The 24,813-nt window shown below is 36.7% G+C and overlaps 1 protein-coding gene and 1 long non-coding RNA gene across 12 annotated transcripts in view; one reads left to right on the forward strand and one right to left on the reverse strand.

Annotated features, from left to right (window-relative positions):
- Positions 1 to 24,813, forward strand: part of RALGPS1 (Ral GEF with PH domain and SH3 binding motif 1) — a 91,775-nt gene that overhangs the window by 60,256 nt on the left and 6,706 nt on the right. For 9 of the 11 annotated variants that reach the window (XM_015879390.1, XM_015879399.1, XM_032448045.1 and 6 more), the window contains 8 exons: positions 277 to 414; positions 1,983 to 2,076; positions 10,378 to 10,445; positions 21,218 to 21,344; positions 22,039 to 22,190; positions 22,838 to 22,889; positions 23,153 to 23,233; positions 23,933 to 24,038. In XM_015879390.1, coding sequence (XP_015734876.1) covers positions 277 to 414; positions 1,983 to 2,076; positions 10,378 to 10,445; positions 21,218 to 21,344; positions 22,039 to 22,190; positions 22,838 to 22,889; positions 23,153 to 23,233; positions 23,933 to 24,038 — 818 coding nt within the window. Of the gene's footprint in view, positions 1 to 276; positions 415 to 1,982; positions 2,077 to 10,377; positions 10,446 to 21,217; positions 21,345 to 22,038; positions 22,191 to 22,837; positions 22,890 to 23,090; positions 23,115 to 23,152; positions 23,234 to 23,932; positions 24,039 to 24,813 lie in introns of those variants that run through there. The other 2 variants (XM_032448047.1, XM_015879401.2) reach the window with 2 other exon arrangements.
- On the reverse strand, positions 20,382 to 24,809 carry LOC107321931. Its single transcript, XR_001558725.2, has 3 exons — positions 24,403 to 24,809; positions 22,219 to 22,312; positions 20,382 to 20,700 (listed from the first exon to the last, which is right to left on the reverse strand). It is a non-coding gene; the product is annotated as an uncharacterized LOC107321931 (long non-coding RNA).

Genomic DNA, 24,813 nt, shown 5'->3' on the forward strand with positions numbered 1-24,813 from the left:
GTTCTCATGTTCATTACTTATGGCTCTGCAATTTTTTCATGGTAGACTTCAGCCTACAAAGTGCACAAAAGCAAAACCTGTTCTGTCCTTTTTCTAAAGACATATTATAGAATTATAGCACAACCTGTGAGATGTTTGAACAAATGAGTCCTTTATTTAATGAACCTAGAAGATGGTGGTGGTCAATCGTTGCTGGCCATTTTGCTCATTAACAATTGTGCAACTTTTTCTATATGAAACACCAGATCAGTGAGTTGATTGATTTGTTTGTTTCAGGAATTTATCTCCTCGACTTAATCTACATTGATTCTGCATATCCTGCTTCTGGCAGCATTATGGAAAATGAACAAAGATCCAATCAAATGAACAATATTCTCCGAACAATAGCTGATCTGCAAGTCTCCTGTAACTATGGTTTGTAATATTTTATTTTTTACTTCTATGAAATCTTAATTAAAGTGTATTTAATAACATGATAAGAGGTTTCTAACCTATGTAAAGGCAACACAGGAGGGTAAGATCTGTAGAGTTGTACACAGTTAAGCAAATGAGCATATATTCTAAACTGTAAGAACTGTAACAGAACTGTGCAGCATTTACTGCTATGTATGGACTACAAATGGTATAATTCCAAGTACAGCTGGTAGTACCAACAGTCAGCAGGAAATACATCTTTATATTTCCTTTCTAGCAGATATTATATTTTTGGAGTATGCAGTATGTCAGTTTCATTACCATTTTGTTGTTAGTGTCATGATGAAAAGTTTACAGAATGAAATACAAATATTTCAATATAACTGCTGTTAAATTCTCTATTAAACTTTTTCCTTTGCCTCACTTAGGAAGATGATGTTACTTCTGTTTATTAACAACACTGTGCTCTGAAATTCATTTCTGCAATTCTAGCCTGGTATGAAAAACCTCATGTCAAGAAATGTGCTGCTTTGGGGGTCTTGACAAATACTGAGCATATTTCTGAGTATTTACCGTGAATTTTCTTTACTTAAACATAAAAGAAGCTGGAAAACCTTGACAGTAGCTGTACAATGAAATAAATTCAGAACATTTAAATGCTCTGGTTTGGGAATATTTTTAATAGAAAAAATAAGAAAAAAAGATTAAATCTTAGATTATGAGAAAGTTACATGAGATATTGTGTATGTTTAAGTACCTGACCCTTGTCCTTTGTTGTAGATTTTGGTATAAGATATTTAAAGCTATGGATTAGTCATGAGAGTGTATGATTCTGAAGAGTTAGATTATTTATCTTTCGTGTTATTATTGTGACGTTCAATTTGTCTCCAAATACTTTGATAAAAGAAATCTTATCTCACTGACCTTTTCCTTTTGACAGTGGGACAACTTCCTTCATTGCATTAATTTTAACTGCTTTTGTTAAAATCAGAATGAAAATTAAAATATGGCCTTGAAGTAGGCGCCTTTAAGACACTGGTATTTATGAGACTGTTAGAGCTAGAGCTAATTCAGATAATACAAGATGTGTTCCTGTTCATGCACCATACCCTCAAAGGATTTTTCTGTCTTTCTGAATTTAGCATATTTTTATCTTGATATGCAGCATCATAATTTTTGAAGTTATCTCATATGCATACGAGAATCATCAGTAGCCATTGCTGCAGGCTTTGATTTCCCCCAAAACAATTGGTACAAAATCCAAGCAGGGCTTACGTGAAAGGAACTCTTCTCCACTTGTGAAATAGCATATTATAAAATCCTCTAGGTGTTATGATGATGACATGCATCTGATATGTTTTCTTTAACAACTGAGCATCACTTCTGTTTAATGAAATCTTTAAAGTCTTCTTAGAGTCAAAGTAATAGTTCTGTTTTATTTATTCTGTAGAGAAGTTCACATGCTCTCTTTCTATTAAAATGATCATGAGAACCAGAAGGAAAAAAACAAAAAGGTAAACCTTTATTGTGGATTATGCAAAAATTTGTCTTGTTTTAACACTCTACAGAACATCTTACAACACTACCCCATGTACAAAAGTATTTGAAGTCTGTCCGTTACATTGAGGAACTTCAGAAATTTATGGAAGATGACAATTATAAGTAAGTACTATTCTTTCATTTAGTCTTGGAAATTTTAAAGGAAACGACAGATGTTTGTTTAATCTGTGCTTGAACAAGAAACTGTTGACAGAAGATGCCTTGGGGTTTGTCTGGAGTATTTCATATCATGTTATGGGAGTTGATAATACCAAGATGCCTAAGTATTATTCAGAATGATTAATGTCTGTAGCTAGATTTCCAAAATGAAATAGCTTTTTAAAAGCAGGTGAAGGTCTAGTCCTCATTCTGCTACATAATGATTATATTCTGGGAATTTTGTTCAGGAACACCGAAGCCATCTCTTAAGAAGTCCAGGATTTAATCTGTTCCATTGTAAGTATTACATGAAAGACATTTCCCAAATTAAAATTACTTTTTTATTAAGCTGGTACTTCAGATATTAACTTGAAAGTTTATGGGGCTTGTGAGAGAGTTAACTAATGCAGTGATACAAAGTATACAGTATAAAGTTTGTTGGTTTTAAAACCTTACAGCTAAGTTTTTAAGTAACTCACTCAAGACAGCTGCAATGCTATATAATTACCTATTAATAAATAGAGAACTTCTGTTTAATTGAGCAGAATTAAGTGTTCAAAGTGACCAGATGTTGGTAATGTAACAGTGGTGTATGGATATGCAGTAGCAGATATGGCTACTTAAAACCAGTTTCAGATCACCCAAGAAAGGTAGAGGTCACAATCTGGTAATAAAGAAGGAAACACTTACCCCTCCATCTGAGGATTAAGTCTCACCAAATAATGCCAAGGAGGTGATCTCTGAGGAGAGATCCTTCTCTGTAATGTGGTTAGGGAGGGATGTGTCTTGTCACACGTGAATTTCTTCACCAGTGCTCCCAGGGTTGGCTACACAATACCTTCACAAGGTGCTCAATCACTGATTCAGGCTGTGACCTAATGGTTCCCATACGGTTGGTAAGGAAGATTATGAAATATGTTTTAGAGAGAAAGATTTTTTTTTTTTTTTTGGAACTGGTCTTGTTACCAGAGTTATTAAATACTTCAGCTAATACCTTGACTCAAAATGTGTGTATACTTAGAGCATTTGGTAGAAAAGTATTGGGAGGGTTGACTGGAACATCACTAAGGAAGAGCCAGTTAGTCTGATGACTGTAACAATAGTGACAAAAGATCCTGAAATACTGCCATGAAAATACAAATAATCTTTACTCTCTATCAAATAGAGTATTTCTAGGAAAAATTAAATGGTTAATACTGTTAATACTGTTTCACAAAGAATTACGTGGTGTACTCTGTGAATATCTGAACATCTGCTTGGAATGGATTTCAACAAAAATACCATCATGTTGAGGAGAATAAAGTCTCTCTTCTAACAAAAGATTTGAGAAAAGCCTGGAAAAACAGGCTTTTAGATACAGTAGGGTGAATGGTATCACAAAGATGAATTAATTAAAAAAATAATAATAAAATGCTGAAGTGTGGTGTCTTACTATCAGAGTAATGGAATTCTGGAATGGCTTCATATGTGGAAGAAAGAGACAAATTACTAAGTAAGTGCAAGTTGAAACCTGATCAGTTAATGCAGTGGATATGACCAGTTGGCATATGTGAAGGCAGAAGAGCAAAGTAAACATCCTGTCATCAGTGAGAAGAGACCAACCCCGCTCTCACCTTTCAGGTATTTGAAGTGAGCAATAAGGTCTCCCCTCAGCCTTCTCTTCCCCAGGCTGAACAGCCCCAGTTCCTTCAGTCTCTCCTCATGCAGATCATTCTCCAAGCCCTTCACAAGACTTGTTGCCCTTCTTTGGACCTGCTCCAGCACCTCAATGTCCTTTCTGTACTGAGGTGCCCAAAACTGAACACAGTGCTCAAGGTGGGGCCTCACCAGTTCCAAGTACAAGTTCACAATTATTTCCCTAGTTCTGCTCACCTTTTTGCAGTTCTTGCTTATCTTTATGCAATTCTCAGTGTCAGGCATATAGCAGCATAAAGAATAACCTACTGTAGCCATTCTGCTTCTCTGCAGTCACAGCAGACAGCTGACATTGTTGTCATAGAAATACAGCATCCTACTGAGGCAGTTCAGGTTGAAAATGTTGTTGTCAAATAGAGACCGAAAAAACTCCAGAACACTTGTGTATAGCACCAGACAAGTTATTTCCCTTCCTATTTGTTTTTGAACATAGTTATATTTGTTGATAAGTCAAATTGTCAAAGCTCTTCTACTTAGCTCTGCTTCAGACCATTGCACATGCAGTACTATTCCTCAGTCAATTCTGTAGAATTTTGGGATTAAGTCTTTGCAGGACTTTGCTTTTCCTGAGAGAATAATTCTAAAAGTGAAACCATTCAGACAATGCAATGGATGAAAATATTCCAAAATTGGTCCCCTTGCTTAGGGGGTAGACTCCAGCAAATTTCAGTAAAAGAATCTGAACTAGCACTGGGTATTTCACTGCAAAGTACATGCTTGGCTGTAGTTTTGGTGGGTATGTGCTATTATGTTCAGTTAATTAGTAAACTAAGAATAAAGATGTTTCTGTAGAAAAATGACTTGGAACAAAAGTAGTATGAAGTTTTAATAGCAAACATTATTGGCTTCATGGAGTTAGAATCCTAACAGAGAACTGATGGTAGAAAGCCTCCCTTTTTTTAGTCTCATAATACTGTATATGTGTAATGAATAAAAATGCATTAGAGAGGCACACTGAATGTTTGCATTGTGCACAGCCTTGTGAAAAGGTCAGGCAGTCCAAGACATGTATTAACTGTAGAATGTCATTTAAATCTCTTGCAAGAAACTGGTTATGTTGCTTAATTTGATTTTTTAGATGGACTTTCTTCATTGTGTATCAGTGATAACACTGTGTGTAAAATGACTTCCGTTAACTTTAATATCTTGGTTTTTAGATTAGATTATAGATTAATCAGGTGGTTTCTATATGTTTATTATTCCATAACACAATATTTGTAGAAACTATAAGTCATGCGAATTTCAGTTTAAATTTGAAAATAATTATAGTGCTCGTAGCAGTCTTGCTGATAATGCTGGAACATATCTGATATAACTGACGTATCTTACAGGTTTTTAAGTACTTTTGTTTGTACATTTTTAAAATTCAAGCGGATATTTCAATCAAATTTAGCTGTTTTCTTTCTAGGCTTGACTAGGAAAAACTAGATTCATTTCACAAGGTATTAAAAAGAAGGAAATATTTGATTCTTAAATGCTGCTGCAGTTGGTATGCATTTCTCTGTATTGGAGGACCTCTACCTTATTCTGCCATGTTTGTTTCATGCAAATAAAGTTTTAATTTAGTGCCTGTATTTGTCAAAACTCATCTCATCTGCCCTTAAAGAGATCTCCTGCTCCTGTTCTGCCTGTGCATTTCAGTAAGGATTTTCTGGATTTTCTTGAGTATTTGATTTCATATTTCCTCTCAGTTGTCCCTGACAACATTTTCTCTCTTCATAGCATTTTCTGGTCTCATGCCAGAAGAAACTAAAGGCCTTAAAAAGGCTGAGCACAAAGGTTTTATAGCGGAAAAGAATTTTCTACGTCCTCTTTTTTGGTGAACTCTCATTTTGAGCTGGAGACAGCATTTGTGTACTCTGAAGAGATCTATGCTTGATTTTTGGCTGGAAGAACAGAACTGTCTTACAACCAGGCTGTCCTGGAGAGAAGCTTAGATAGTTGCCCTAAATTGTATTGGCAGGATCCCAACACACGTTTCACCGAATGAGAACTTCAGTTACACCGAGAAGAAGAATTTGGCAGTCACTTTATATAAACAAAGCTTTTCTCTACAATTTTTGTGCCAGGCCAATTGCTTGCTTTAGGTTTGTGCTTGTCAGCAAGTGGGATTACTCCAGAAAACCCCTAACAATGATGTCATATCCTATAAATAAGATTTATTTATTTATTTTGCTTAGCCAATATACAGTTCTCCACAGAAAGTAAGAAATTGACGGCGTTTGCAGGTAACATGACCAAGGGGGCAAAAATAGGAACCAAAGCATCAGGATTCCTTCCAGTTATATGCATATATATCAGTTATATATCAAAAATCATAGTTTTCTCTGGAAATCACCAAAAATCAGCAGGCTTGAGAAATACTGTGATGCAACTGCTGCAGGATCTTCTTCCTCCTCTAAGAGCATAAGAAGTCATGTGAGGGTACTGCTTGTCATCAGGTATGCAGTTTTTCCCTGAGCTAGACAGTAGTATCCAAACAACCCTGCAGTGGTTCCAGAACAGTTCTTTTTGCTGAACTTTCAGAATCATTAGGTCAGGCCTGGTATACTTTGTGGTTATCCTTGGTCCTTGATTGGACAAATAAGCGAGTTTTCTCCTTTCACCTTATTATTTAATATTCCACCCCTGTTCTTCTCCTAGAGTTACTTTACTGTAATCTAGGACATCTAGGAAAAGGAGACATGACAGCCATAAAGAAATCCAGGCCCAGAATTCAAGTGCTATGCAGGACATGTTTTAATTCCAGAAGAGTTCGCATGTATAAGCCCATCTAGCTGAAACTAGACGTTAAAGTTTCCGCAATTTCTCTCAGTAGTAAAGCAGTGCATTTACAGAATCAGCTTTAATATATGAATTTTTCAAGTGGCAAATTTATATGGCAGAGCTGGCATCATGTGTATTGGGCAAGATATGTTTGTTAGTGTATGTCTTTCTGAATGAGTTTTTGCTAATATACACTATTGATTAGACAAAGTGAAGACTTATTTGTATTGCAGCGTCACCTGGACAGGACAAACAGGATTGAAATGTTCTGTAGGATGTTCTCCATAAAAATAATTCAATTATTTAGAACATATTTACAAGACATCGATATTCTAATACACTATATAAGACAGTTTCCATAAAAAGTCATTCAAGCTTTGGTTCAGATAGACAGGATCTATTGAAAAGTATCCAAGAAAAATGAATAGGCAATGAAAACATTATATGACTCCTAATGAGGAAGGCTATATAAAAATACAAGCCGCATCTCATTGCTTTTAATATCACAAGAGGAATTGGCGGACAGGTGCTTAAAATACTAGTACTTACCACAGTAGACTCTGGCCACAGTTCATCTTAAGTAGCCCTCCCAGACAGCTGTATTTCTTGGATCTTAGCCATCAAGAGTGATTGTGTAAGGCTGGGTGGGACACCTTTGCTGTTAGTCTGATACCTAGTCTAATGACCCAGTGACCATATGGATCAACTTGTGACTTGAATTGTGACTTGGGTGCTTCTTCCATAGGACATACTTGGGGATGGAGGAAGTGCCAGAAATTGTTGGACCTACAGCTTAAGTACTACACAGGTAGCTCAAAGTGTTCCAGATATGTCAGACCAATTTTACTGCATAAACAAGTGTTGGTCAGAAATACAAAGTGCTTTGAGGACTGTACTACTTCACTGCAGCTTAATCTTCCCTGTCTCAAGAAAGATGATTAAGTTTCATTCAGCTTCTTCTTGGAGCAGCTAAATATATTGCTCATATACATGGATGTAGGACTTGTCTCACTTGTCTAATGCTCTGTGCTGTACTTATTCACTTGCTTATTACTGGGAGAACTGAGTGGTTTCAATTTGAACAGGAGAACTTAACCTCATGAAAAAGAACAGTATTGAAGACCAGGTACCTATTTTATTTTCAGCAATATTTCCTGTTGATCAGTAAAGTTACTTTTAAATGAGCTTTGTGGCAGCACATAATAGTAGAATGTTAGGTAAGAAGTGGTGGGGTAGAGGTGAAGTTTTCTTTACAGAGCATACTGACTCTTCACATGTTACAGAGAAATATTTTGAGAAACACTTTTTTTTTCCAGACAACATTTATTTTCTTCTTCATGTTTTTACTGTACAAGAGCAAAGCATGCATAGAATTGATAAGGTTAGAAGCTCTGGAGGCCATGTGACCCAACCCTTCCTCAAGCAGCAACACCAAGAGCTGTGTGCCCAGGACAGTCCAAGGAGGGGAATCCACAGTTTCTCTGCGCAGCCTGTGCCAGTGCTCTGTCACCCATGCAGTAAAGAAAAGATTCCTGAAGGAATTGCTAGTGTTCCAATTTGTGCCCACTGCTTCTTGTCCTGGCAGTAGGCACTTCATAAAGAGCTCTGTCCTCTTTGTACCCTCTCCTCAGGTATGTATTTACATACGTAAGATGCCCTGTGAGCTTCCTCTAAACAGTCACCCCTCTCTCAGCCTCCCCTTATAGGAGAGGTTCTCCAGGCCCTTGGTTATCTTGGTGGCCCCCCGCTGGACTTTTTCATTATATCCAGCTGTCTCTTGAACTGGGGGGGGGCAGAACTGGACACGTTACTTCAGGTGCTGCTTTGTCAGTGCGGGGTAGAAGGGAAGGATCACCCAGATCACCTCTGGCCTGTTGGCAATACTTAGCTCAGTGCAGCCAAAAATAGTGTTAGCTGCCTTAGTGGTAAGAGCACACTGGTACCCCATGTTCAACTTGGTTTCTGTCAGTACTCCCAGGACCTATTCTGCCAAGCTGCTTTCCAGTGAGGAGGCCCACAGCATATCCTGGTGCCTGTAGTTGTTTTATCCCAGGTGCAGGGAATGAACAACTACACATCCCCTTGCTGAACTTCCAGAGCTCTTTTGTCAGCCCATCTCCCCGGTTTGTCAGTGTTTGCTAGGGTGGCCCTGTGGTGTCAGCCGTTCTCCTTATTTTCACGTCATGTGCAGATTTACTGAGGATGCACTCTATGCTTCCTATGCTTTCTTCTTTAAAAACTTCGTCTTAATTCCCTGTGATAAACTGTTTTTTTTTTTTAATTCAGTAATGCTGTATGCTCATGTTTTGTTTTTTCTCCCCCAGCAGTTTTACTTCTAGTTTTGTGTTTATCTTAAATCGTTAATACTAATCCCCCAGCTTAGGAATTTTAGTTTCTAATGTGCAGTTTCCCAGGTTAGTATCTAGGATTTGTCCTCATGTGTATCTTATCTGAACATTTGTTGTATTATTTCAGAATGTTGGAATTTTACAATTTCTGTTTCTCTGTCTTGGACTTCACTCTAAGACCAGATTTACCTGTGTAAAGCAAGGATTTTTTTTATTTTTTTTTTTTAAAGAATTTCCGAAATCAGAGTAATTCTAACAATGCTGTGATATTGGATGAATACAGTAACTAATGAATTTCTGATCATACAGATATGAACACCATAAATAAATAAATAAATAAATAAATAAGAGAAAGTTTTAATGATTTTGGGGTTGCTTATTTGACATATTGGAATAAAGGTTGTTTTTTTATTTGTGATGGTAGATGTCTTTGGATATTATGTTTATTTCATTGTAAGAAAGAAATGTGAGAACAATCAATCACTGGAACAACTGCCTCAGAAACAACGTAAAATCCCCATTACTGGAGGTTTTCAAGAGATGAAATAGAGTGCTAGATAGTCTCCTCTAGACGCGCCTTCCCATGAAATGTTAGACCAGATGATCTTCTGAGGTCTTTTCCAGTCTGGGCAGTTCTATCAGTCTGTGACTGGGAGCAGTAAACTCAGAGAATATAATTTGGTATGTGATGAACATGAGTGTTATTTGTTGGTAAATACATCAGTTGTTGAAGTTTGCATCGACCTGTTGGTAGTATGACACCAAGTATGTGAGGTGCCAAAGATTCTGACTCTGAGTACTATTTGGAAAAGACTGCTTACACTGCTGGCATAACTGTACACATACATATCCAAATGAGAGAAGTTGAACATGTAAGTGCATATAGATAAGCTGTTCCTCTCTGTGGAAAATGCAGTGTCAGAACACCAGAAATTAAGCAGGGAGTCATGTAATCTCATTTGGTAGCACTGAAAACCGTTGCTGTTTCAGTGAACTTTAAAGCTAAGTACACTCCACTGATGCTTTCTAGATTGTATAAGGATACCAAACCTCTTTATAAAACCTTGTTGAAAACATAGGTCTTGCTTTCTGCCTTCCGCCTTTGAAAAATAGTATAGAACAGGTAATTGTGTAGATCTTTGGTTTTGTCAAATATACTGGTCACTGAAAGAAGTATAAGAATGTCCTTGCCTAAATTTTACAAGGAATGCATTGAAAATTGTATCATTCTAGAAAGGAAAAGCTGAATGCATACATGGGCTGAATAAAAGTCAGACCATTAGACCATTTTGTGATGGATTTATTGAATAAATGTTTCCACAGTGACCAAATAACTTACACTTCCAGCAAGGTAAAATTACTGCTTACCAATGCCAAAATAATTGCTTTGATCAGTTTATTTCAACTTTTATTGAGAAACGATGTTGATAATTTGTCTAAAAATTTGTTTTTCCAGATTATCATTAAGAATTGAGCCAGGTAACAGTTCTCCTCGACTGGTTTCCTCCAAAGAAGATCTCACAGGTATAAAAGTTTATTTCTAATTGCAAAAAAATTATTTTAATTGCAGAAGCCCTCTAATGAAGTATATGGAAAGACCATTGATCAGTTTAAATATGAATTTTTGTTGCAAATACATTATTATCTTGTAGGGACTGCTGGAAAATTACTTCTTTCCATGTGTTTGGCAAGTTTCAGAACATCGTTGTTCCAGAACACCATTCTTTTTATAATAGTTAAGGATCTGATTTTCACTGCAAGTTTTTACAGTGCCAGCTTGTACTTGGGTTAGTGTTGTCCTTGGTCTTAAATAATTGTCCTTCATTTGTTATATTTGCTCTTTGATGTTTTTACAGTGACAAATGATACCCCACATGTTGAGATTGATTTTGTGCATTTCAGCTTTCATATGACTGGACAAAACAAATTTGTTGATCTTGAATGAACAAAATATGTTTGATTTCAGAAGTAAGATTTAACTTAACACAGGTTGCAAATGAGGATTATACTCAAGGGTTATCTGCATTTCTGGCTAGCAAAGAAGCAGCATTTTTGAGATTGTTTTTAAGTATGCGTCACATTTTTTAATAGGAAGCATAAAATCTTCCAGATTTATTTTTACTTTCATAAAAGTCCTATTACATCACAGCACATGTACAATTAATCCCCAGAGTTGACCTGTGCAAGTGACCAAGGTGGCCCATATTGATACTGAGGTTTTCCACTAAACTTGTTACCATAGATGAGTCTACTACAGGACCATATTACTGTGAGATAGGAATTCATGACTTGTATTTTAACAACTCAGGTTTCAGGAGAACTCAGAGTGCTTGTTAGCACTAGAACAGAAGTTAGATGGGTTGTTTGGCTAGTTTTCTTTTGTTTGTTTTTTAACAAATTTTTGCATTTTCATTAGTATTTAATAAGTGAAGAAGTTGTGTGGGGCATCCACAACCTCCTTGGGCAATCTGTTCCAGTGGGTCACCACCCTCTGATTTTTCTATAAACTGTTTGAGAAAAGGAAAGGAGCACATATAACATACTTAATTAGTTTGTTTAATTTACAGGTGAAGAGGAGCATAAATTTCTAAGAGCCAAACAAACATGAAAATATGTAAAATGTAGTTATTACTATGGGAATCAATATCACAAAAGCTGTTCAGTTTTAATCCCTTAACCCGAGTGGCCTGTTTTCTGCTTCACTGTGCTAAACCATGTGTGAATGTATTAAAAAAAAAGAGAGAGAGAGAAAGAGAGAGAGACTACTACTACATCTGACAAAGCAATTTAATTTTGCATTCCAAACATCATCTTTCATAGCAGATGGGAAGGGAGGGATAGTCAGAGGGGCAGGAGAGAGAGAGTATGGCTGAGGAAGAGATTATGAGGGAAAGAATTGGACTGAATAGGTAATTTTATTCTATCTAGGAGTATTAGGAGAGAATTAATGTTTCCTTCTCAATCTACAGTGCCCCTTCATGCCCTGTAAGGTTTCTCTGTTGAGAGTGGTGACTAGAAACCAAATCTTGAGTGATTTCTGTTGGTTAGTTCTTCTGTTAGTGTTTCCTTCGGAAGCTTGACATGCTTATGCACTTCTGTTTCTTGCTCAACTATCGAATTCTCATTTACTGTCATTTAGACAATGAATGTTACCAAAATTTTGTAACACTTAAATGATTTTTTTCACCTCAGTGCGAAGATGCTAAAATCCAACATACTTTAATGAAAAATCAAACTGATTCCCAAGGAAGATTAGTTCAGTGAAATAAGATGAATTCAAATTGAAATATAATTAAGCACTAAGATTGTGATGTATCTTTTAAGTCACAATGTTAATCATTAGAAAGATAGCTAAATGTTAATCTTGAATAATTCCAATCTAAAATATGAAAATGTTGGTAATGAGTTATTTGACCATGGAGAATTAAAAACAGCACATTCTAAGATACTCAAATCAACACTATTTGGATTCAAATTTGATTCAAATTACAGTTTAAGGTTATTTTCACTTCAACTATTGTACATGCAGAGTAAACTCTTTCGAGTCAGAAAGTTATAACTGTGGGAAATGATCTAGAAACAGTTTAGGCAATAGTTTAATGTGCTAATCAACAGTGTAAGAGTCTGAGCATAGTCACTTTAAGGTAAAATAAAGACTAATGACCTTTGAAGTGCAGTTCTTCTGATAGTGAAAAAGTTAACATATAATATTTTAAGTCTGTTTGATTCTGTGGTTAAGTTCTGTGTGTGACATGCTTCATACAGGCTGCCACATTTCCAAGTATAGAGAAAAGCTGAGTACTGGAGTAATGAGTCCTAAGTTTTTAATGGACTAAGTGGCAGGAATTAGTATCTTCTTTTAGTATCATATCCTGAAGCATAACTACTTGTGTTGATAATAGAAAGGTTTTCATTCTCAGCACTGTGACTTCATCTGCTTTCCAGCCTCTCTTTCAAAAGATTTGCAGTTTATTCTATCCAAGGACACTGTGGGTTTCTTTTCTCCTGTTGAAGTATGTAAAGGAGTGTCAAGCTCAGTAAAAGCAGTTATATCCTCCAGTATTTCTGTTTGCAAGGTACTGGAGAAAACCATGTGTTCCTTTTCCATGTTGGTTGCCAACTGGTTTTCCAGTAAATTTTGAACAGGAGGCAAACATCTGATTAAAATGAATGTCTCACAACAGACTATGTTTTGTGTATTAGTGGCTATGATGGTCTCATTTAATTGCCAGATGCATGTATAACTGTGAATAGTGCTTTCACAGAACGATTTCATGCCTGCCGTAACGCTGTAGAGATTCTTGTTACTTGCAAGTAGTATTTAACAGGGAGCTTTAAACAGTTCAACTGTATATTTTGAGGAACAGTGTGATTCACACAACTTCCTTGGCAGCAACTTAAGTCTGTTCACTCTGCCTTGCTGTGGAGAGAGGCAGTGGGGAGAAGGAGGGAGAGAAGGAGGCGGGAGGGAGCAGGGGGAGAGAAGATGGGGAGGAAGGGGGGAAGGAGGAGGGCTACAGCATGCAAACTGTTCAAAGTTTCCAGTTGAGTTAGCTGTAAAAGACATCTGTGTTCCTGCAGTGTTGGCTAGGAGTTGCTAAGCATTTATGGTTCAACTATTAAACAGATTATTTCAGACAGTATAACTCAATATATTTTCCTAGAACAAAAGAAAAGATCTAATGAAATACGTAGCAAATGAACTATCTTTCTAAGCAACTAATGTTCTTTAGAATGTGTCTGTTAAGTGCAGATGAGTATAGAATATATTATTTATGTTCTTTATCAACTTAATTGAAGGACTGAGGGGGACTTAGGGGTCCCAGTTGATGTACTTAATATGAGCCAGCAGTGCATGGTTTCAACCTGGAAGCCTGGGCTGCATCAGAAGAGGGATGGCCAGCAGGGCAAGGAAGGTGATTGTCCCCCTCTGCTCTGCCTTGTGAGACCACAGCTGGAGTATGGCATCCAAGTTTGGGGCCCCTGCACACGAAAGACGTGGAACTTTTGGAGAGGGTCTAGAAGATGGCGACAAAGATGATCAAAGAGCTGAATCACCCCTCCTATTAAGACAGGCTGAAGAAAATAGACTTGTTCAGCCTGGAAAAGAGAGGGCTGTGGTGTGACCTTATTGTGGCCTTCCAGTATTTAAAGGGAGTTTATAAACATGAGGGTAGATAGTGATAGGACAAGGAGGAACGTTTTTAAACTAAAGGAGGGAAGATTTAGATCAGGGAGTAGTTATTTATTGTGACAGTTGTGAGACGCTGGAATAGGTTGCTCAGAGAGTCCATGGATGTCCTATCCCTGGAGATGTTTAAGGCCAGGTTGGATGGGGCCCTGGACAATCTGATCTAGTACTTGATCTAGCAGTTGGCAACCCTGCCTGTGGCAGTGGGATTGGAACTTGATGATTCTTGACTCCAACCCAAGCCATTCTATGGTTTCTATAATTAATGTTATTTTGAAAAGTTCAGATCTCACATACTAATCAGAGTAAAGAAAATGGTTGCTTGCTGTCTGAAATAGACCATGTTATCATGTCCTGGAAAAGAACTATGGAAAGATAAAATAATGTTAAAGTAATTACCACATCCAGGAAATTGACTCTCTGATATTGAGTGACTCAAAGTCTGGTCTTGATTTTTCTGTGTGCTTTAACTAACTGCTTCATTAATGTGAGCATATGGAAGGCAACAGCCAGGCCTCAGCAATGGGTATCTTTATTTTCTTTGTTGTGCCCTAATGAGGGACAACTACTCACCTCATCCCTTCCTTTTTTTTTTTTTTTTTTTTTTTTGGTGTGTGTGTGTGTATGCACTTTGGCTTGATTTTTCTTTGGTTTTTTTTCCCCTAAGGATACCACAGTATCATTCTTGAGAGGAGATTAAACAGAACAGAGGTTTTACCTTACTGCACTCTCAGAATATTGAGCAATTAATCTGAAACCGCTGTATTTATTTTTTTTTTAAAGTTTTGGGGCAGAATTCAGCCCATTGCATTGAGTTCATTCATCTCTGAAAGCTGCTGAGAGTTGCTGAAGAGCTTCTTATAAATATAGTAATTAATTAGAAACAGTAGTTTCATCAAATGTAATGATATGCAGAAGTTGAGTGTAGAAAAAAAGAAGAAAGAGGGACTGGAATGTTTGCACATTTGTAATTCTCTGGAAGTAGGTGTACTACACTAATGATGTCTCTACAGCACTCCAAGCATTTTAGAATTAAGAAAAAACAAAAACAACACACACAAAAACGCTATCATTTTCCATGTAAACACCAAGTCTGACATTTATTTTTGCCATTTGTTTTACTAGTTGCTTTGGCAACTAATAAATAGTTTGTGCTAAGTGCTTTAGCAGACAGTCATTCTGTGGAAATTAGGTTTGTCTAATCCTCATGCAAGTGCTTGATTACTGCTTCATGTGCATGACGTCTATGTTTCTTAAACTAGAAAAGGCAGAACTTAATTTTCTTTACAGAAGTTTACAGGCCATCCAGAAAGCTTTTCTCTTCAGTTTGAATCTTATGCTCATTTCCAACTCTTTCTCTGTGATAATTTCCCTACACATTTTTAAAGGTCCTTTGGGTATTTGTGAAAGAAATTTATACCAAACAAAGGTGTGGGATTCACACATAATTATCCAGAATTATCCACCAAATTGAGACAGAAGTAATGTGTATTTTTTCTTAATATACCAAGTCATTCCAGAAATTGTGGAATATTACGTCAGAGGCATCAAGAGAAGATGATCATACTCGGGTTTTAATTGTAGCACTTACTACTTCTTTCTGTCTTCCTTACCAAACAATTTTCTTGCCGTTCTAGTTTACTGATATTTATTTTAACTGCTATGCTATTAGTTCATAGGAATCTTAAGAATGCATAAAATGGAAAGAGGAAAAAGGATTTTTCTACTGTTCTTTGTCTCATTCTTCACAACAACCACAGGAATTAATTTTTATTTTTTTTTTTTTTTTTTTTTTTTTTTTAAATGAACTGTTTAATGTCTTTTTTGGAATTCACATTCAGAGTTTCTCTGTATCTATGGCCTCACAGTGAGTATGTTTTCACTGCCACTACAGATATCAGCTAGGCTCACGTACTGCCCTACAGATGCACCTGCGAGATATTCAGCAGGACAGGGTTTTGCACCTTCTATTGGTGCAATGTAAGTAATACAAATGCTGAAAATTACTGAATCTATAGAAGGAGAAGTTGAAATTGAGGTGGGGGGGGGGGAGAGAAAGCAAAGAGAAGTGCTGCCAGACTCTTGTCCTTAACTTATTCTTGTCTGAGAAGCGGGTGTAACATGTTTCCTATGTGCTGTATGCATTATTGAGTCTTGCTGGATCTTAAAGCAATGTTTTGAAAATGAAAACTATGCTTTGACAATTGCTATCATTCTAGATTTATTTATTTTTGCATCTTGATTCTGTGCATGGCATTGTTCTTAAGTTCCTTGTTCTTGTTTTGTAAGTAGCCCTTTGTATTTGAATGTTTTGTCACCCACTGACTTTGGTTACAGTGGCAACAGAAGTGTAAAAATTCACAGTAAAGGCTTAACTAGGGAGTCTGTGTCTTGGAGTGTCTATTAAATTTTGGAAATCGAGCTGATCACTTTTACTTCCCAGCTTTTCACAAAAAAGAACAAAAACATACTATGTAGTTGAAGATATTTTGCCTTGTAGAAGAATCCTGTTGCTCTATTTTTCAGCATATAATATACAGCTCATTTTCAGTTTTCTGTTTAGTTGCCTGGTATCGGTTTACTGATAGACATTTAGCAAGGAAAAAATTGTGAGCTATAACTTTTCACCCTGTTACTTTTCTTAAAAGTTCTGGAGACTGTAAATGTTCACATGTTCTACTGAAAGATTGCGAAAGTAACATTCATTTATAACATTTGAAGGATTATTCATGGAAAAATTATGCAAAGGAAAAAAACAGTGGGATCCTTTGGGATATGTGTAAACTTTTCCAAATGTTCTTGCCACAGACCACTAAACAGCACTCAGCTCATTCTGATGAAGTTGTCTTACATTCTCTAATGCAAATAATTTTTAATAATGTTTCAGTATTTTATACAATATTTTTTGTGCATGTCAGCATAGCCTTGAAAGTGATTCTGAGAAATAATGAGAACCAAACTAACCCGTGTTTATGCCAGCTGACTGGAAAATCCTGCTAAGAGTGCTTTGTCTCCATGAAAGGCAAAATAACAGAATAGCAATCATGGTAACAGTATGCACTAGGAGTAGAGCCAGGAGAGTAGAGAGTTAGCAGTAGCAGATGACTTCAGTTACTGGGGGAAAAGAATGGGCAACATAATCTCAAATGAATTGAAGTTTTGGAATGTTGTTATCAGCAGTATCAGGCATAGGTTTGCCCAGCTAATTGCTCAACAGTCTGGTATGTCCATAAACATCCCTTGGCTGTGCAGCATCCATCAGTATCTCACCATTTACCCTCTTTGGCATCCTTCTTGGCACAGTTTCACTAATCTTTTACCGCTTAACAGAAATGAGGTCATCTCTCTTGTGCTTTATAACTCATATTGACACCCTCTACACCCCTGACATCTTACTGAACTGAGCATACTCTGCAGCAGAATTCCAGTCTAATGAGAGCTCCAAACTTTGCAGTTCCTCGTAGACATTGGAGAGAAGAGCAGATAATAAGACTTTGTAAAGGTTTTTCGGCAAAGATTCTTTTTGCCTTAACACAAACTTAATAGAACCAAATGGTATTTGTTTCTTTCTCTTGACTTGAGGATGAGGAAGAAGCAGAAATACATAGAAAACAACTTTTTTCTGACAGTGTTGTATCAGCACATCTGATATTTCTGTCTACACTTTTTCCCGGCAAAGGATCCTCTTCTCTATTATAAGGATCTTCCCTAAAGACATCTAACTATGAATTGAAGTCCTTTATCTCTTTTCCCAGCACTGATCAAAGAGACTGTGATTACCATATCAAATAGCCAGGAAGCCAGGCTGGAACTGTTGGCTTAAATTGTAAGGTTCCTGTACCTGTTCCAACAAATTCTGCCACTGTTCAGACGTCTCACCATAGCTAGGCAGTATTTTAACCTGAAAACTGGTAGAATAGTTTTTATGTCAGTCTTCAGTCTGAGGTAAACAATCCCCTTTGTCATATTATGTGATTTGTTTTGTCTCATTTTAACAAACTTTTTCTGTTCTGAAGTTATCCAAATAATAAAAGCTTTTGTTATAATTAAGTTTTAATGATCACTCAAATATTTTTTGTTTTGTTATATTAATATTAATGTAAATTGCACCCTAGGCTTCCTAAAGGGGGATTAATTTTTTAAATTAAAGTAGACTTGTGGAGTGAAAATTTGGAAAGACCTATTTTTGTTGGTCAACATCATCTCTGTATTTTTTTGGAGGCTTGGTTACAGATCATGTTTGAATCTATAAATACTTATGATACTAGGAGACAAATCTAACTGACTTTGATTTTGTTATGGCTTGACTGTGTTAGTGCAATACTCGTTACTTTGATGTTCTTTCTCTGGATACAAGTTTTGATGCCTTGTGCCAATGACTGTTGTCACACAACTAAATTAATCAAATAGTCTTACTGCTTTGAACTCAGTGGCTCTCCGCAGTGAGATACTTAATATCTTAGACCATCATGTATTATGTCTAAGCAACTTTGTTAATTTTTTCTTACTGTAAATTGTGAGTTAGAACTGACAGTAGCACCACCAAAGATCTGAACAGCACAACAGAAAGTGAGGCTGAACAAATAATGTAGCCAGATTAAGGAGTGACACAATTCCTACATTAGAAGGTGCAACAATAACCCCAGAGTGGCCACATTAACACTGAATTTTTAGCTGAATTTTGGACTGCACTCTCACTTTATACACATCCTCATAATTTTGGGGAAAGTTCTCTGTCACAATCTTCATGCTGGATCTCAGCTCTCAAATATGTTGAGCTTCTTACCAGGTAGTAAACACCGCAGTATTTGTAAGTATTGTAATGTTTCACAAGTTAAAAATACCTGGTGGAAACACACTGTAAAACTGAGCTTGCTGAATGAAATCTGTTTCTTCTGAACTCAGTTTGGTAGAAGAGCTGGACATTTTCAGACAAAAAGTTTTTCTGAAGCTTCTGTATACATTTAACTGGTTTTCATTCATATTTTAAGAATTCATGATGAAATGTTGTGGTTAAGGACCATAGAGGAATGTATGTTCTTGCTAGTAACACTTCTTGCACTCTTGCTAGTAAAGCAAGATATTAATTCAAAGAGTTTTTATAATCTATTAGTCACCAACTAATCATGCTCAGATTCATTATTTTTATATTCATACTTTTGCTCAGCCTCCCGTATTCACTTGTGGAAAAAGCCTCCAGTGTCTTCTTACAACCCAGACACAACATTTTAATTGAAAATGCAGCAGAACACTGTACTAAGTTTTTTTCTACCCACCTCCCAGGCATATGGTTCTCGTTGTATCTCTGGATCAAGAAATGATTAAAAATGCATTTTTTTAGAATTGCATGTGACCTTTAAGCGTAAGACCTTCTCTGAAGCCACATATGCTGATGACTCATGCTGCAGTAGTGCCATGTTTCACAAATTCTTAATTGCAATAAACAAACGATAGCAAAGCCAATTGGGCAGAAATCTGTTTGCATGTATGATGGTATGCAGAAAGAAAGCAGAAAACAGCATTACAAAGTGTTTTGTCCTTTTCTTCTCCTACTAAATGATCATCTGATGAATAGTATTAATGAAGATTCTGGTAATGAACTTGTTTCCCCTCTCTCATATGCTGGGAATTGTCTCCTCTCTCTCCTTTTCTTGAGGATCCTTTAATTGTTACTTAAACTGCACAACAAACATTTTGCTCAAACATTGCAGAACACTGGATGAAGATTTTCCCTTTTCTGCTATTGAAGAATCTTTGTAACTCTTCATAATGATAACCCAGCTCAAAGTTAAATTTCAGAACCTGAGCAAGTAATTTGGAATTAATTATTTTATTTCATACATCTGCATTCAAGTCTGTACTGCAGAATGGATAAAGACAGTAAAAGGTCTTTGCATCTATTCATATTATTTTTTGCCCATTATTAGGACAAACTCATTACTTGTCCTGTTCCTTTTTGCATCCCATGCATTTTCATTTCTCCCTTGAAGAAACCAATTAATTACTTCTATGCTTGGGAGGAGCTGAGATAGTCTATACAGCAAATGCAGAATAATTTCTGTTAGTAGCTTGTCTTCACATCTCATTTTCAGTCTGGTGTCCTTTCTCTACTTCTTTTTATCTGTAATTTGAGTCCAGACACTTTTGTAAGGATTCTAATGATAATTCTCTGTTTTTCATATAAAAAAGTTTATGTCTCTATTGAACTCTTAACAGGTGATTATAGGTTAGAGGCCAGAAACTGGATATGATACAGTCACTGGAGTGTACAAGTAATTCCTGTAAATGCAGGATGAGGTCTCTCTTGCTTAAGCTGTACCAAGTCTGGAGATAAATAGGTGTGGGACAGACTGTCACATTCACGATCACCACTTCAATTTCTGTCAAGAGTATTAACATTACAACTAAATATTTAGCTGTGAAATCTTAACTGTTTATTGTGAAGCCAAGAATAGCCTTGCATTCAGTGAGGATAGTAGGCCATGTTCTCCACTGTACTGCAGAATTCACTGCCAGTCTTTTTCAAACGGAATCAAGGAACTGAAGCTAGAACAGCTTGTCCATGTTTTCCATAGGGCCTTATAAAATCTGTAAAATGAGAGGAATAATTGTAGTGAGACATCCCTAAGCCTCATAGTGAGAAGCGATACATCTGTCTGGCTGTATGACACATGAAAAGCCCTTTCTTTCTCTTACGTGCTCAAATTGTCAGTCAGTATGAGCAGACTGTTTACAGTTTATTCTCAACATGGAGTTGTAAGTGAGACTCTAAACATGTGTGAACCTTCCTGCTCACAATTGAGATGCAGACTGACGTTATGGCTCTGCATTTTGCACTTCGGCACATACAACTATTGTAAGGGTGCCAAGACTTTTTGTAGGAGTTCACTGTTGAAAGTATGTACAAAGATATTTCAAAGATTATTTTTGGGCACTTCAAGTATATAGAGACTAACTCTATATGGACACTACAAATGCTATACTCATCAGAAATCATGTCTTCAGGATATCTGTGATAATTAATCTTAATCAGCTGCTAAACACACGAGCCCATAAATTTCTGGGTTTTGCAGCAGTTCGGTGTTAAGTGATCTCTGTCTTTCAGGTCCAGCTGAAGTGTCAGCAATTATGAAATTCAGCAGGAGGCCAACGTGTCCCGACACCTCAGTAGCAGCAAGTCTGTCTACACCTCCTGTACCAAGGCACAGGAAGAGTCACAGCCTGGGAAACAAGTGGGTAATCCAGGTTCCCTCACACTCAGGCAGTCTCATGCATCACTGAGGTTTAATCTGGCAGCAGAACACTTCGGTGTTTGCTTCTTTCCTTTCCTGCGCTGTGGGTGTACTTCAGGCTTTGCTGTGTATTTTGTAAATTTTCTCTTGACACTTTGTGTTTTCGCTGGCAGTATTCTTGTCATTCTGGAAAGCTGTGACCTATTGCACTGTTCTACAAATGAGATGCTTTTCTAGCTATGTATGAGCACCTACTCCCCAGTTAAGGCGAGCATATACCGAATTTCACATTTAATGGGTTAAGGAAAGTTATTTCACTATGGATGTGTTTGTTCAGCTTAGTGTAGGACCCCTGAGCAGTGTCTTAGCAGGATCTGCTTGTTTTTCTACATTTGCATCCACTCAAGATGTTGAAGTATTGTACAGGTAGGAGTAAAAAACTTTGTCTAGCTTCCCACCTGCAGAAAGACAATGATTGTTAACTTTAAAAGGCTGCTGAAGTCTGAAACTTGCTCAGGTAGTCAAGGAGCAATGTAAGCAGCACCAACTATCTGCTTGCTACATAATAACCTATAGACCTGTATTTATGTTCATTGTATGATAAAGCAAAGCCTGAGTGGAAATATCAGACACAAATGGTTGTTATCAGATGACATAAGAAGGTTCTTGCATTTTTCTCTTTCCAATTTTCCAGCATGATGTGTCAGTTCAGTGTGGTGGAGAGCAAAAGCGCCACTTTCCCGACGGAGAGGCCGCGCCACCTCCTGGATGACAGTGTCCTGGAGTCACAGAGCCCGACCCACAGCCACATGCTAAACTCGCTTTTCACCAATGGCATTTCCATAGGTAGAGGCTGAGTAGGGGACTGACTTACCTGGTTTTCCCTCCCAGTTCTCTGGTAAAGTCACAGAGATATCCAAAATCAAGGAATTAGGGAGCTTAGTAGCTCCTGGGCAAAGACTGTGCTACTGTACAGAAGAAAGGAGATAGGAGTTACTACTCAGTTATTTAATTGCCTTTATTTCAACTTTCTTGTATCACTCTTTGACAAATTAAAGCAGTTATATAGCTATGCCAGGGAAGGACAGACAGATGGTCAAGGGCTTGGATGAGAAACAGGGGCTATCATTGTGAATTAATCTCATTGATTTATTACAACTCCTAGCAGCAGCTGGCGTACCAGCTGTTCCAGGTGTGCATGCTTGTTACAAACAAACAGTGATATCATGTCTAATAGCTTGAATTGACTTTCAGATGTTATGGTAGAAATATTGTCGTGCAGAGTAATTAGATTTTGTGTTTCTGAGGTATTCATCTTTTATGGTGAAACAACATAATGAAAATAAAAGTAACATGCAGATTTCTGGTATTCAAACACAACAGTAAAGGTGACTTCATTCATTAATGATACATTATAAATGAGAGAGCTGATAGAAGCCTCTTCTGATTTTAGGTGGTTTTCTTACTCCTTTTCTGTTTTCTACCTTTTCTAGATAGCAGTGAAAGCTCAGAATTTAGTGAGGAGCCGTCATCAGGACTTGAAAGGTGAGTTAATTTTCATTTGCACTCACTGAGCACTAACCTGATCTAGCACTACCAGATTTAGAGAAATTCCTGAATAATCTCTATCACAAATAAGCCCTAAGTCAGTGGTTATTTTTATGTTTTTATTATTATCACTTAAGTTTTTTAAAATGGAAAACTCTAGATTAAAATGCTCTAATGTTTTTTTTTCATATTTACCAGAGCCTAATTGTTGAAATCTCAGACTAGATTTTCACTCATCAGATATTTACATGCACAAACAGGGGTCGTTTATATGCCACGCTGGGGCCGAATTGGAGGGTGCCAATCCGGAATTCTCCCAGGAGTCAAAGCTGTGTCTACAGGTACAGTTCAGGCCTATCTTGCTCAGTTTATGGTGATAAAATTTCACTTGGGCATCTACATTTTCCTAGCATAAGGTATTTTGTGTCCAGGATTATTCTTGTATGACTGTACCAACTTATGAGTCTTCCTATCCCACTTTTAAAAATTCCTGTCAGTGTTAAAACAGTGTCAAAGCCCACTCAGATATAATTATCATTATTAACATATATTATATTAGCATTTTTTATAAACTTGTTTTTATTAAAACTATATGTGACAAGTAATGTTATTAGAAACATGCCTTTTTGACTCTTTTTTTCATAATTTCCTGATTTGTAGGATAGCTACCATAACATCTGTTTGTGTCAGATAGCATTATAGGATATGTTATTTTTGTACAGTATAGGGGTGTGGGAGTGGGAACAAATTCAGCGCTTATGTAGCAGGTACTTCCAATGCTACTTGCTGCTAAAACAATATGTTTTTCATATCTCACATATATCATAGAATATTTTGTTAATATGCTGTGTTTAAAAAATACCAATTCTTTTTTGGCGCATAGATCTGAAAAATAGATATTTGTAGGGTTGTATCTAGTGATACACTATATTCAAGGCTATGCAGGAAAAATATATTTAAAATAAATATTAAAATAAATAAATTATTTATTTCTTGCCCATATTTTTTTCAAAACACATAGTAATGTTATGATTCTCTAGCTCAACAGGAGCCTGCAGCTGCACATTAGGTAGTTCCATGGGAGCAGTTACCATGGAAGGACCCTTAAGAAGAAAAACATTGCTCAAAGAAGGCAAGAAACCTACTGTAAGTGATTCAAATTCTTCTTGGGATTCTAATTCAATAGCAGTTGTTTCAGATTTTCAGGCTTAGATTCAGTTTGCAGATTGATAGTGCACAAAAAAATGTTTGTTGTTATTACCAACTGTAAAATCATATTGAAAATCTGAACTGTTCTATGACAAGTTTGTAATCCTTGCATATCATTTGATTTGCAGCAGCTTTGCTTCTCCCTTCACTTCCAGCTAATTTCTCTAGGTCAGAGAAAGACACAAGCATCTCTTTCACTCAACATGCCTTTATGTAAGGGCAGAAATTAAATATCATGGTGAACTGGGAAGGCTGCAGAGCATTCACTTTTAGCACCAAAGCCATGGACATACATAATTACCCTATATTCACAGGTTTCCAACAAATTGGGTTTGTTTTGTTGTTGTTGTTGTTTTCTTCTGAGTTCACTGAAAGCTTTTATGTAGATCCCTCCTGTTCAATCCTAAAAGATGTGAAGAGTACAGGAATATCATCTCAATAAATGTTATTCTTCTAATGCAGAAGTCTTAGCAGAAGGCAGCACACTGAACCAATCAGATATTTTTACGGGATACAATTAAGATGGCTTGCCTTACAGCAAGCCACCCTAGTTTAGATATCTGGTATGATTTATACTAGAAGATACTCCATCCAGATCCCCATTCTTTGCATCTAAACTTAACTTTTTTAGCACTTGGACTTGCTAGTGAATAGTTTTTTTTTAAATGTCCAAAATATGCTAAATTCCTATTATCTTTTTCCTTTCTGATTC

The sequence above is a fragment of the Coturnix japonica genome, chromosome 17 (assembly GCF_001577835.2).
Source record: "Coturnix japonica isolate 7356 chromosome 17, Coturnix japonica 2.1, whole genome shotgun sequence".
Taxonomy (NCBI): domain Eukaryota; kingdom Metazoa; phylum Chordata; class Aves; order Galliformes; family Phasianidae; genus Coturnix; species Coturnix japonica.